The 13,100-nt window shown below is 43.7% G+C and overlaps 2 protein-coding genes across 3 annotated transcripts in view; one reads left to right on the top strand and one right to left on the bottom strand.

Annotated features, from left to right (window-relative positions):
* Nucleotides 1-370: 370 nt before the first annotated feature.
* Nucleotides 371-8,355, bottom strand: LOC116330590 (glutamate-rich protein 1). 2 transcript variants are annotated; one of them, XM_031752962.2, is made up of 6 exons: nucleotides 8,161-8,355; nucleotides 7,032-7,172; nucleotides 6,805-6,951; nucleotides 2,708-3,103; nucleotides 2,047-2,244; nucleotides 371-612 (listed from the first exon to the last, which is right to left on the bottom strand). In XM_031752962.2, coding segments are annotated over exons 1-6 (999 nt in total). In that variant the 5' UTR covers nucleotides 8,162-8,355; the 3' UTR covers nucleotides 371-496. The 2 variants fall into 2 exon arrangements, with proteins under 2 accessions (XP_031608822.1, XP_031608821.1); XM_031752961.2 differs by lacking the exon at nucleotides 8,161-8,355 and adding an exon at nucleotides 7,741-8,152.
* A 226-nt stretch (nucleotides 8,356-8,581) lies between these two features.
* dlgap2a (discs, large (Drosophila) homolog-associated protein 2a) overlaps nucleotides 8,582-13,100 on the top strand; it is a 183,056-nt gene continuing 178,537 nt past the window's right edge. The window contains exon 1 of the mRNA XM_039603549.1: nucleotides 8,582-8,644. Coding sequence (XP_039459483.1) covers nucleotides 8,627-8,644 — 18 coding nt within the window. The 5' untranslated portion in view covers nucleotides 8,582-8,626. The remainder of the gene's footprint in view (nucleotides 8,645-13,100) is intronic.

Below are 13,100 nucleotides of genomic sequence, written 5' to 3'. Positions count from 1 at the left end.
TTTGTGGGGAGTGTACTGGAGATAATTGAGGAGCTATTAGGTTAACGGGCTGGGTTTAAATGTCATAACATCTGCAAACAATACTGATGCTCGAGGTAGAACTGACATTTGCTCTTCTGGCAACTAGGGGGTAAGATGTGATGGGGGTGGGAGTTGTCAGGCTAACACCAATAAAATGTTTCATTTATTTACAATGCATACAGAAACGCTAAACAAGCGTAGCAAAGTAAAAGTTTGCTCGATAAAGACAACTTTGGGCTTACTAACGATGGGCGGAAGGATTTGTCTGGCTCAGGATTAACCGGCTTTGTTTTCCTCTTACAAAAGGAGGAGACGGGGTGTAAGAATAGACTGGGCACAGAACCAAAACTGACATATTTAGAATTTAATAAAACATTTTATGCATTGAAAGGAAGTCCATCGTTTACAAATGCTGTGTATGAGCAAAAAGAAAAATCTTGGTAGAAACAATTCTTCAGTAGTGTCTCTGCGTCTGTTAGACTGGCAGTCTCATGGGTGTGTTGGAGAAAGCACGAGTCTTCTTGTCGCCCTGCATGGGAAGAATGTCTGTGATCCAGTATTGGAAGAGTGTAACGACTGCCGCGGTTTCCTCTACAAACACAAGGAGACAGAGCGAAACATTTCAGTTACTGCTGACAACACAAAACCACAGGAACACTCAGTGTTTTCACAAAAGAGACTCACTTGCTGGTGTATTTTTGGCATAATGCATCAAAATCTGCTTCCTTCCCCCCACATGTACGTATCCAAACCCCTCGCAAGACAAATTCTTTCCTTTTACTCGCTACTGTTAGAAGTTAGAAATATATTTAGCCTTTGCAGAAAGCAAAATGGACAATACAAAAGGCGGAGCAGTCGATCCAATGTCATTTGTGAGAAACTCCAGGGTGCAGCAAAATATGCTTAAGGGAAATCTGCTTTAGAGCTGCTCCTGCAGCCAATTGATTGCCACTACAAGGGTAGACAGAGTGAAGAGAGCTTTAGTGAATTCACCTGAGGGGCTTTAAAAGCACGCATGCACATGGATTAGCTCCTGCAAGTCAGTGAATGTAGGTTACTTTAAAATACCAAATGTTCCCTGAACAAAGTGGATGTTATTAAAATGTTTAATTATTTAAAATTTCCATACTGTGGGGACTCATGAATGTGAAGCGAGATGCAGCAGAAAGGCCGGGCCTTTGCCTCCAACACTAAGATAAGCTGAGTGGAATTGAACCATAGCAGTCGAATCAAAAGTGCGCCTGCTGTTTAGCTCGAGTTAGACAAACACTCGTCTGCTCCGACACGATCTGCTGGCACACCGGAATTAAAAACAGCAGCATTTAAAAACAGTGAACTGAAGCATGACTCATTATGAGAGAGCTGGGAGTACGGGGGGGTTAGAAAAGCTTTCAGGCTGCTGTGGAGCAGCTGGATGGAGAGGAGACGGCAGAATCTATTGTGGACTCTAGCAAACCGGTTTTCACTCAGCGTCGTCAGGGTTACGGGGAAGGGGCAGACAAGCGTCACTTTGTGGCCGCCGACATGGCATTGGCCTGAATCCCCTGGCTCGTCTCTCGGTCTCATTCTCACACGCCTGCACTTGTGCGCGTGACAGCAGAAAAGTCCCTCCTGATCCTATTATGCAGCCAGCTAGCTATCTAATGCATAAACACACACTCGGCAGATGAAACTGCGTCGGGGGACGTAGGAGCTATTTTGACTGTTGAGAGAGTCGAGGCGAGTTAAAACATGTTAGTTACTCACGGTCAGCTCAAGTATTAGCAAGTCAGGGGCAGGTACGTACAGGTGAAGGCTGAATGAGACAAGTCAGGGCAGGTAACCGGCAAACAATCCTAATCAGCGTTTGCCCCCTAACACTGAGAGGCGAGTGTTAACCTGCATGGACGGGCCTGAGGAAACGCTCGGGGCAGGTTCCAGCAAGAAGAGCCTACTGTAGGCATGGATGCATGAACCAGTGAGACACAACATTAAACACAGGCCTCTCATTCAAAGGAAAAAAGCTCTTTGTGAGTTTTTACTGACCTGCAGACATGCAGGAGGAGTTGCTGCAGAGCTCCTTCAGAGCTTTTTCTAGCTTGTCTGTATTTGTTTGCTGAACAAACGTCTTGAGACTGTACAGCTGCTTCAGGACTGAGTTAGGTTTGCTTCCGCCGTCTATGCCGCCCAGAAGGCCGTCCACTGTAGCAGACAGGTCAGGGATCGTGGAAGCATGCGACGAAGCTGAGGAAGGACAAGTGGTCTGTTAAAAAGAAGCCTTCAACATCAAATTAAGCATTTCATAAAACATCAAAAGGACCAATAAATGACCATTTCTTTAACGTATACACAGTGCCTACATGTACTGACTCATGCACTGACCAAATATAAAGAAGACTCTTCAACTTTCTTTAAATTAAAAAAAAAAAAAAAAAAAAAAAAAATTGAATAACTTTGTTACTAGTTTCTCTCATTTTTAGTGCTTTTCCAACACGTTTTTCAATTTCACTGAAAACATGTTTATTTATCAGTAATGGGCTTTTAACAATGCAGTGTAGGATTTTTTGCACATTAGCATCAAAAATGTATCCAAATAAACAAAACATTAGAAACTAAAATCACCGTGAGCATTAGGAATGCCTACAAGGTGTAACACTGAGAACATGAGCTTCATCCAAGAAGGCAAGTACAAGTGGTCCCTACTTACAATCTGACAAATACATTTCCATCGTTGTCCTCAGGAAGTCTGACACCTCAGCTGCTCTCCTCTCGTCTTCCTCCTGCCCCTCCTCCTCCTCTCCATCTTTTTGATACGTGAACTCCAGCGCAGCGGCCCGAGGCATCAGACCCATGGAGAGCAGCTTCTGTTTGTGCCGTTTCTTCTTCAGCTTTCGCTTCTTGTTCCTGCTAATTCGCTCAGCCCCCTCATCCACCGCCGTCTGACTCTGACCTGTGCCGGACTCGCTCCCTGGAGTTGCCTCGTCATTCCCACAGTCTTGACAAATGGTTCCTTTCTTCTTCCTTTTCCTCCTCCTCCTCCTCCGTTGTTCCTCTGCCTCTTGCTCTTCATCCAGCACTTCGTCGCTCTCGTGGTTGTTCCCCTCTATAAGAAACAACAGATTAAACTCTTCATTAGTTTTAAAAACAGTGTTTAACTGAATCCATGGCAGTGACCTCACGATCCCGTGATCCGGACAGATCAGATTTTAAAAGGTCAGATTGTGTTCACATTGTTAAAGTATGAATCGCGTATCCACCTGCACTCTGGGCCTAATGGCTAAAACAGGAGGTGGGCATTGTCCATTATGGTGAAAGCTGGGGGACGGCTGCTTTCCTTTCAGCCAATCACTGCACAATCTAATTCCACTAATTAGATACTCCCTCTTTTTCACTGATTGCATTTCAATCAGCAAAATCATCTGGTGTGGCCTCTGATTGAAAAGACACGGTCAAATCTGCGAGGACGACCGTCGCTCATTCTGAGCCCAGCAATTTGAGACGTTCAGTTAAATAAAAGGGAACATTTAACAGAACAGTGCTCAGGTGATGCACGAGCTTTTACAGTGAAAGAAAATTAACACATTCCTCCCACCTCATGGAAATCATCCTTTAGTTTAGCAGCTGCATTGGGCTTTCCATTTTTCAGCTTTTTTCTGTTGTGATTATCACGTTGCTAAAATCTCGCCGCCTTCACATTATCGAATGACTAAACCTCAAAAGAGAACCCGTCCACAAACAGCGGTCTTGCATCTTCTCTAGCTTGCCACATGTCCCCTTTCCTTAAAAACCCACGAGGCACAGAGAGGTCAAAGAAACGAGCTCGCGCTGAATTCTCAGCCAGAACACAAAGCAGCAGAAGTGACAGTGGCAGTGCAGAACTGACCGACATACTGCAAGGAAAATACAAACCAAGGAAGCTACTGCTCATATCAGACATGCAAATACTCCATTTATCCATTTATTTTGAATTTAGAAACATTTTAAATTATTATTTTGTGATAGATTAAAATGATAGACTACTTCAAGTCATGATGTTTTTTGTTATATAAATATATTTGAAAGCCAGCCAACCGCAGACATGAGTGAGAGAGATAAATATGTTGTTGATCAACAAGGTCTGCGTCAGGTGTTGAGGAACCAGGGCACCCTGACGAGAAGTGGGCTACTGGAACAAGAAGGCATCGGTGGGCAGGAGACAAAAATAAGGCATTGTTGGGATGCTACTACGCATGTAACCCCAGCAGAAGAGGTTACATGAATAGGATGCGGTGCACCAGGTGCAGTGACTCCCAAGCTAGGCGAGCGGCTCCAGCAGATCCCAGAAACAACATCGGAGATCTCCGTCAATAAGAGCACAGTCCTGGGAACAGCTAAGATACTGCAACAGGACCCTCAAGCTCCCAGGCCTCTGGCAGAGCAGTGGTCCCCAACCTTTTTGTGCCACAGACCAGTTTAATGTCACACAATATTTTCACGGACTGACCTTTCAGGAGTCGCGGACAAATACAACAAAATAAAACGATACGACCGAGACAAAAACGGTGGTATTTTGTAAATATAATAATAAACGCGAATTCACTGTGTAATTGTGTAACTTTATTAGCAGCGTCCTCCTGAAATGCACCAACAACATTGAGAGTAACATCCTCCTCTCTGCCCCTTAATGCTCTCTGGTCGCTATGGTAACGTGTAAATATTTCTTTCAAAATAAAGACACACAGATACAACACGGGAAAAGACCCAGGGAAACCGTGTTAACGATTAAAACCCTGAAAACCATAAATTTCACACCCGAGCCTCAACTCTCACGGACCGGCGCGGGGGTTGGGGACCGCTGTGGTACCGAAGATAGACTGCTCGCAGGGCGAGAGGGGAATTCATATATATATACATATATATATATGACATTAAAAAGTGTCAAACAATGAGATCACTGTATGCACAAGTAATCCCTGTGAGTCACATTCATCTAAATGCTTCTTTTCTTTCCAGTATTGGATCAGTCTGATGTCAGCGTGAATGAATATCCTGATATAATCACCTTAGGCACACTGCTCTGTCTGTGAGCATAGCAGCCCCACCCATGTGCTGTTCAAACCTCTGTTTGTCATAGTCTACCAATCAGAAAGTGACTGGCTTAAGAAGAAGACTTAAAACTGCTTGTTTCAGGATTGACTGAAGGATGACAACGGCAAGCCACTCTACAGAGTCCAAGAATTTGAAGCTGTAAATGAAAATAACAGGTTAAGATACAGTTTAATTTTGATTATTCAGAAACAAGATTTTCTCGAGTATCCAAAGGAATCCCAAAATCAGATGAACTAAAATAGATGTCTGCTTCTCAAAACATGTAGAAATACGGTTCTACATTTTGCAGCTAAAGTGAATGTGAAGAGAGATCTGTTCATTCAAGACTAGGACAGCTTTTGTCTTTCTACACCACATCAACTACATCAACTCTCAAAGGAGTTTGCAAAGAAAAGCGTCTGGACTTCTTTGAGTTGCTTGAAGACGTTTCACCTCTCATCCGAGAAGCTTCTTCAGTTCTAAGGTCAAATGGCCGAGAGTCCCAGATTTAAACCCAGTGGGAGTTTCCCCCCAAAGAGGGACAAAGGACCCCCTGGTGATCCTCTAATCACATGCGCCAAGGTGTGAAAGCGGGTGTGGGACCTAATCAGCCAGGGTTTCGGGTGAGCTCATTGTGAAACCTGGCCACACCTTGTCATGTGAATTCCTGAGGTCAGATGGCCCAGGATGTGAGTGGGCGTTAAGGCGTCTGGGGAGGGAACTCAAAACTGGATTATAGATGGCAGACAGTTGGTGTTCTTCTCATCTGAGAAGAAGCTTCTCGGATGAGAGGTGAAACGTCTTCAAGCAACTCAAAGAAGTCCAGACGCTTTTCTTTGCAAACTCCTTTGACTACGATGACCTGGATGACTGAGAACCTTCACAGACATACAGCAACTCTCCTCTTTGTAAAATATTACTCTGAAGCCTTTATGAACCTCCGCAGAACCCAAACTCTCGTTGACCTTAAACAGCTCTCTGGGTTGCAGTTCCCTTGAAGGCTCGCTACCCACTAAATCGAAAATGTGTTCAATTAGGAACTGTAACACTTACGAGTGCAATTAATCAAACTTAACCTTGTCAGTCATTCCAGCGGCCACCCTCAGACGATGGTCTGTGTAAGCCAGCAAATCACTTTTAATTTCACTGAGGTAAAGCAGAAGCTCTTCAGCTAAACGGCGGTCTGAGTTACAGAAGATGATGAGTACAGAGGCATGTGTAACGACCCGGCGCTTTTATTACAGCCTCATCACTTTGGCACTTCATGACAATAGAGAGAAGAGATAAAACAAACAGTCTTTAAATGATCCACATCGAATGCAGAGCATGTGACTCATCCTTGAATACCGCTGCCAGACAGCTCGACTCATCGCAGGTCAAGAAGATTTTAGCTCGGCATAAATAAGCTCACAACTCAGCCTCCAACATGTCATTAATAACAGTTAAATATCTCCTTTATAAATTATGCAAGTTTGCCCCAACAAGCACATTTAATGGGCCTATCGGAGTGAAAACAGAGCCACCCAGGCTCACTCACCATCTGCACAAGTTCTCCTCAGTTAAAGAACACGGCTGATTTTCACTGTCTGTTTCCCCAACTACAGTGGCAGAGACAATCAGAAAGAGTAACTTTATTACTACAGAGCGCCAACCTGGAGGAGGCCCATGACATAAATCTCTCCTAGCTTTATGATGCACAGCGCCAAGTTCATAAATGTAAGATTATGGGTGACATACCAGCTGGTTCCTCCACGCTATTTATGCTTTTTAGCTGCTGTAGTGAGACAGATTCCTCTGAATGTATATCATAGTCTGCAGGAGGAGGAAGGACCGTGTAGATCCGCCTGCCTGGTTTAGCTGCACTCTGTCTCTTCACTGCAGCCCCTGAGACAAATAAGGCAAATAAAGTAAGGCTTTGAAACACAAAGAAGGCAGGACCGTGGCAGTAATTATCATGACTTTACCTGAGGCCGCGCCCTCTCCACGAGCTTTGCTTTTCAGAGGTTTCTTTTTGCCTAGAGCTTCTACAATATGTGGTGGGCTCTGTTCCGTCACCACCTCTTGGATGGCAGGGTAAAGCTTCTGGAGAACTTTTGACTGGAACACTGAGTGACACAAAGACAAGCTGTGTTAACTCGGCAAATTCAGACTACATGTGATCTAGTCCATGTTGAAATGAAGCATGAAAACAGGATGTAACCCACTGACTGTGAAAACTAAAACAGGTGATGTTCATGCTGTTTGTGACTGCAATAACACAGCCTAACAATGAACACTGTGTTTACAAAGTTATTGTGATGCCAAACAGTTAAGATAAACTTAGAACACACTGCCAGTCTTTAGTTTTAGTCTTTGTCATTTTACTAAACCGTCAAAACAAAAAGGTCGGTGAGTACTGAGACGTCCACACGACCGTGACCACATAAAAAACTAATACAAGCTGATAAAATATGAATCACCAAAAATCAAAACCTCCTGTCTTCTCAGGTACGTCTTCCAAAGTCAACGAGTGTTTTTAGGGCTTGACAGAGGAGCACGTGCTTTTGTTTACAACACAGAAACCAACTTAACGCGAGATTTAGCTAGCTACGTTATTTAGCTACGTTAGCGAGCTAAAGAGTTACGAGCTTTGTGTGTTTTTGTATGATTTGAGTCATTTCTGGCGGTGCTCACCTTCTTTCCTATGTGCCATATTCAAACCTCCACCTCAGTCGAAGCAAAGAAAACATGAATTCCAACTCTGCAGTCAGCTAGGAAGTTACTAAGCTAGCTGAGTTAGCTAGCAAGTATGCTACAGCAGCCTTTAAATGAGCTAACTTGACGCGCACGTCCCGCTCAATTTAAAGATCAGAAATATTCATCAGTCAGTATCATCGCCACAGAGCTCCAGCTGCTTCAGCAAAGCCCACTAACCCAGAATAATGCGCAAAACTGTTGAACCGCGCACTTCACCAGCTACCACACGCGCATTGTGATGACCAAGAGACTTCGCTTCCTTTTGCGCCAACTTCTATTCAAAATCCGGCCAATTTAAAATGCACGTAGTCCTCACAAACACATGCTCTCTGTATATACTTAATGATATATATTTACTGGATTACTCGAATCTATTCTTCACATCGGCAGACGAATCAACCTCGTTTATAGTATAATATTCATTAGTCTTCCGTATTTCAGTGAGAAAAAAGACTCAAGAAGGTCTGGATTTGTAGAGCGAACTTAACAATGACTCCAGCTAAAATGATTATTAGAAAAATCATTATTAGTTATCTGAGCAGGTGTATCATACTACCAGAGCAACATAGGTTTTTTTAATGTCTACTTTTATTCTTTCCAATGGGCTACAGCGCCCCCTGCGTTTGAAAACTGTAATAACAGCGGCTTGGGCGTGCGCACACCAAGCCAGCAGTAGGACGGGGTGCAGGCGAGATGAGAATACTAAACAGGCGCCTCATGGCTCAGCATCAGCACCGGGCTGAGTTCAGATTTGCGCACCCATCAAACTTGGCTTGGGACCTCAGCATGTGAACGGGCTTTGCAGGAGGAGGATCCACCTAGAATGTCAGCTCTGAAAAAGGTATTTCCTCCCTGTTTCTCTCTTTTCTTAATCTTTCAGCACACATTGAAGTCATGAAATGTGACAATGTGCAGCATTCAAACGTGGCATACAGTCATCTTACAGTAAATGGGAAAATGTGTGCAGTGGTGACAAATAGGTGTGTGTGTGTGAGCAGTTCAGTAGCACGGTTTTCTTAGAAGTGTGGGACTTTTAAGCGGTTGGCTTTCTTTCTTCTTATTATTTTTAAAGCATATTAAGTGTCACAGCGCTGGTTTGTGTAATCATGACCACTGATTACAGTTGCCCAAGTATAATATGATTTCTGCATGCTTTGCATGTGGAATCTGATCACTGCTGCACTCTGCTATAGCTCTCGCATGTCATTCCACTTGCATTTATCCCTGAGGAGGCTTGCATCAAGAGCACTTCAGGCAGGAAAAGCTTAGGATAACTTCTCAAATGGATGTTGTGTCAGGTTTGATCTCAGCCAGACTCCTCCTTTTGTGCACTGTCACGTAGTACTGTATGTGCCATGCTGACTGCCGTCTCTGTGGGTGGATGAGCTTCACTGACTGTGTCTGACAGAGCCAAAGCCTGGCACTGGCAACCCTGAATGAGAGTGAAGCTCCAAAAAGCTTGCAAAAAATGAGCCACTGGATGAGTTTGCTCTGTAGTAAATGATGCTGATTTAGGTAAACATATTGCATAATTACTTGTAGTGAACAACACACTGAATAGCACATAAACACCTCCTGCAAGCCCTCTCAATGAACAAGTATTAAGAGGTGCAGGCTGCTCATGGTGTAGCAGTCATCCTCTAACAGCGCTGGTCATGCTGAAAAAAAGAACTTGCTAACTGCATGTTTGTGCAAAAAAAGAAGCTTATCTTCACTCTAGGTGTACATTGACAAATGGTGTTGTTTAAGACTCAGTGCAGCCACGAGTATTGATGTCTTAGCTCTGACAGATTCCACTGACTGAGCAGCACAAAAAGAAGGAAAGTTGTATAGGACACCCGCTTCGACACTGCTGCTGAATCCATAGCAAATGCACACTACTCAGCACGCGCTGTGAGTGACAAAGTGCTGGCTGCCAGCGCTCACATAGTCAGACATCATAATCACAGAGGTGCTAAAAATAGGGGACCATGTTCATTGGAATGCTTCAGAAGCTCAATGAAGTCACTGCTGTTCGCACAAGTGGCTAAAAGTTTTACCAGGATACTCTTCGATGCTGCGCTCCTGTCCTGCTCAATAATACAAAAGCACTTATTTTTAGACAGTAGCGGTCAGCTAGTCTTCCTTCAGTGACACAGCTTCTTGGGTGAGACACTGATGTGTAAGATATAGAGCTGAAGGTGTGTGACTTGCATAGCATAGCAGGCCATATGTGGAAAATGTGATTTCTGAATGTTTTATGTGGGCGCTTTGCAAACCGCCCCATGTTCTCTCATTGAAAACAGCAAGCAGTCTGACACCAAACTAATTGCACGAAATGCAAGTGTCAGTATCTGTTTGTGTGCAGATTTGCATGTGGATTGCAGTATCTAATCATAACCATATATCGTCTGTCCTACCTGTCCGTCCTGGCAGGTGGCAGATGAGAAATGAGGGGTCACCACTGTAAGGCCTGGACTGAAAAATGACGTGTCACTTCCCCACCTTTTACCCCATTCACACCGCCACCTCTGCTTTACCTGGCGACAATTCAGCCCTTCAATGAGAGCTCGATGATTCACTGAGAAATCTCATCTCATCCTAACAGGCAATTTCTTTACTTAAAAAGCAGGGTGCCTAATTAAAATCCACTGCCTGCATTTAAAAAAAAAGTAATTGGAAACTGACACTGTTTTCCTCCCAGAAGCACTTTGAAAATTGAAGGTCGCTTTTTCTTTTTTTGCTTGCATGCACAAGCGTGCACCCGCCTCCGCGCCCACACAAAAGAGTGGCTCGTGTGGACTTTGGCTCCTTGGCAGTGACACGATAAGGCTCTCATCATCTATTCGAAGATGCAGCACAGACTTCAAACGTTGCATTTCTGCGTGCAGTGATGTCATTTTGGTGAACACAGAGGCAGAAGAGCAGCGATGAATGTAGACCAGTCTGACTGAAAGTAAACGCTGAAACATTCAGGAGCTTCTTTTCTTATTCATCCGCTCACCGTGACAGATGTGTTCCTGCTTTCCCCTGCATGTCCCAGCATTTTCTCTCACTTTAAGACTTTCTCTTACCTTGCCAGCCCGTGCACACAAATTCAACTTCTTTCCATCTGTTTGCCTCAGTTTTTATACCTCGGATCATTTTGTGAATGAACCTGTAATAGTTTTGGCTTGAGTAGAAGGATGCAGAGTGAGTGCAGGGGATGGATGGGACGCTGCTTTATGAGTATAAAACATGAGGCATGAGGTCCAAGTGTGTGTGTGTGTGTGTGTGTGTGTGTGTGTGTGTGTGTGTGTGTGTGTGTATGTATGTATGAGTCCTTTGTGTCTGGGGATATCTGTGCATACCTGCAAACCAGCCGCAGTCATTTAATCACCTTTGTGCTGTGGTGGGATAATGTGTACAGACGGGTGTCCCTGAATTCTCCCAGTGCTACTGTACCGACGTGTAGCCCTCAGGCATGGCGAGCCGGTGTACTGAGTAACCTTTTCTCTAGCGGTAAATCGAAATAGTTTGATATCAGCACTGATGACGATTTCTAAAGGTTGTCCTTTGAGAGTTTGCCGAGCAGAGAGTCGAGCGGCTGTGTCTCTTGTCAGTTGTGCGCCTTTGAAACTCTTTGACTAGAGACAAAGGTAAATCATCTCATGCTCTAAATGGAATTATAAATATGTCCCCAAAGACCTATTGTGTTAACACTCTGTCAAAATATAAAATCTCACACTAATGCAAGGGCATCACACCATCTCATTTCAACTGGGCTCCCTGTGGAGCGTGGAACTTAATACCATTACAGCTGGCCAAAGTCCCAGCTCTTTACAACCAAATCTTTATCAGGCCTTTTTTCACCGAGCAGTGAACTTGAATATATCAGCTGGAAAAAAGCACCCCACATTAATGAAGGACAATCAAGGCAGAGCGAGTTTTAACTGGGACAAAGTTTAAGGAATTTGATTAAGAGCCAGAAAAAGTTTGGTGTGGTGAGGCTGTTAGGATATGTTTCTAAACCCGGGCTGCTCAGATTTTCTTTTAAGTTGCTTTGCTGTAAATACTCCCAACGCAGGTCTGCAGATAAAGCGAGGAGCAGTGGATGCTGTAGGCTATTCGTGCCGTGATTACTGTGCATCCTGTTGTTTTCACCTCTGGAGAGTTGTTCTCCAGGTGCTCGGTGCTTAAATGATAAATTAATCCTAAGAAAAGTTTAGTCTGATGTTTACAATGAAATTTATAGTGTAAAGTAAAAGAAACATCTCATGTGAGTTAAGCTGGATTTAAAGTAAGCAGAAGCAAAGCTATAATCTTTTTTTTGTCAGATTAGTTTTATGATAATCGTGAGGAGTGCAAAAGTTTACTCTGTTCTGTTTCGTGTGGCGTCTTTCTGTTGGGCTTTCTGACACCCACAGGCTGACTCTGTGCTTTTATGTCAGAAGTCTTTGTCATACATCTGCTCTTGTATACCGGCTTATTTGCATTTTATGTAAAGGTATCAAAGGCTGTATTTTTTTATATATATACATAGCTTTGACCTTCATCTGACCCTGCAAACACAGCCCTGCAGTTTGTGCCTGTTTTTCCGCCTTTTGCTTTTCATTTACATGTGTTCTTCTCTGGTGCCACTAACTTCACCCTAAAGAAGCAAAGTAAAGGTCGCTTTGCTGTAACAGTGCTTTTGTTAATTTAACTGAAATATCTGTATGATATGATACATGTGATATCTACTGATGTGATCACAGGGAGCTTTTAACTATAATATTTACAGTTTCTACCATATCAGGCTTGTGTGGATGGAAGTAACCATGTAACATGCTAAATACATGAATTAACATAATTCGGACATGGCCATTTGTTAGGTGATTGCCTTGGAAACATGATGATGTCAGGCATAATTCAAAGGTCATTTTAGCTTGTTGGAAGATGATTGTTGGACACATGCACAGGAGGGTTGGTGGAGATATTAAACATGGAGCTGCAAGGCAGGTGGAGAAGAGGAAGGCCTCAGAGAAGATTCATGGATGTGTTGAAGGAGGACATGCAGATGGTTGGTGTGCCAGAGATAGTGTGAGATGGAAGCAGGTGATCCACTGTGGCCACCACTTACGGGAGCAGCTGAAGAGGGAGGTGGCTGTTAGGCATAATGATGATGTAATAATGTCTGCTATAGATAAGAACTGTCAGAGGCAGACGATGCACCTGTGTGCCCAGTTTGGTAGCTCAGCTCCTGATGGTGTAGGATGAGTTTGTGGGCAAACAAGCAGAGATATGGTGTTGTAGAAATATTTTGAACCATGGTAAATCCTGTCTTAAATATATAATAA

This window comes from Oreochromis aureus, linkage group 19, assembly GCF_013358895.1.
Source record: "Oreochromis aureus strain Israel breed Guangdong linkage group 19, ZZ_aureus, whole genome shotgun sequence".
In the NCBI taxonomy this organism is placed as follows: Eukaryota; Metazoa; Chordata; class Actinopteri; order Cichliformes; family Cichlidae; genus Oreochromis; species Oreochromis aureus.
The sequence above is the reverse complement of the archived record's forward strand: the minus strand, read 5'-3'. Positions and strand labels throughout refer to the sequence as shown.

Excerpts from the sequence above, each read along its gene's own strand:
- LOC116330590 (XM_031752961.2), bottom strand. Across the intron at positions 3,104-6,804 it reads TAGCGTGGAGGAACCAGCTG|AGGGGAACAACCACGAGAGC; the intron begins GTATGTCACCCA and ends TGTTTCTTATAG. Across the intron at positions 2,245-2,707 it reads GGAAATGTATTTGTCAGATT|CTTCGTCGCATGCTTCCACG; the intron begins GTAAGTAGGGAC and ends GTCCTTCCTCAG.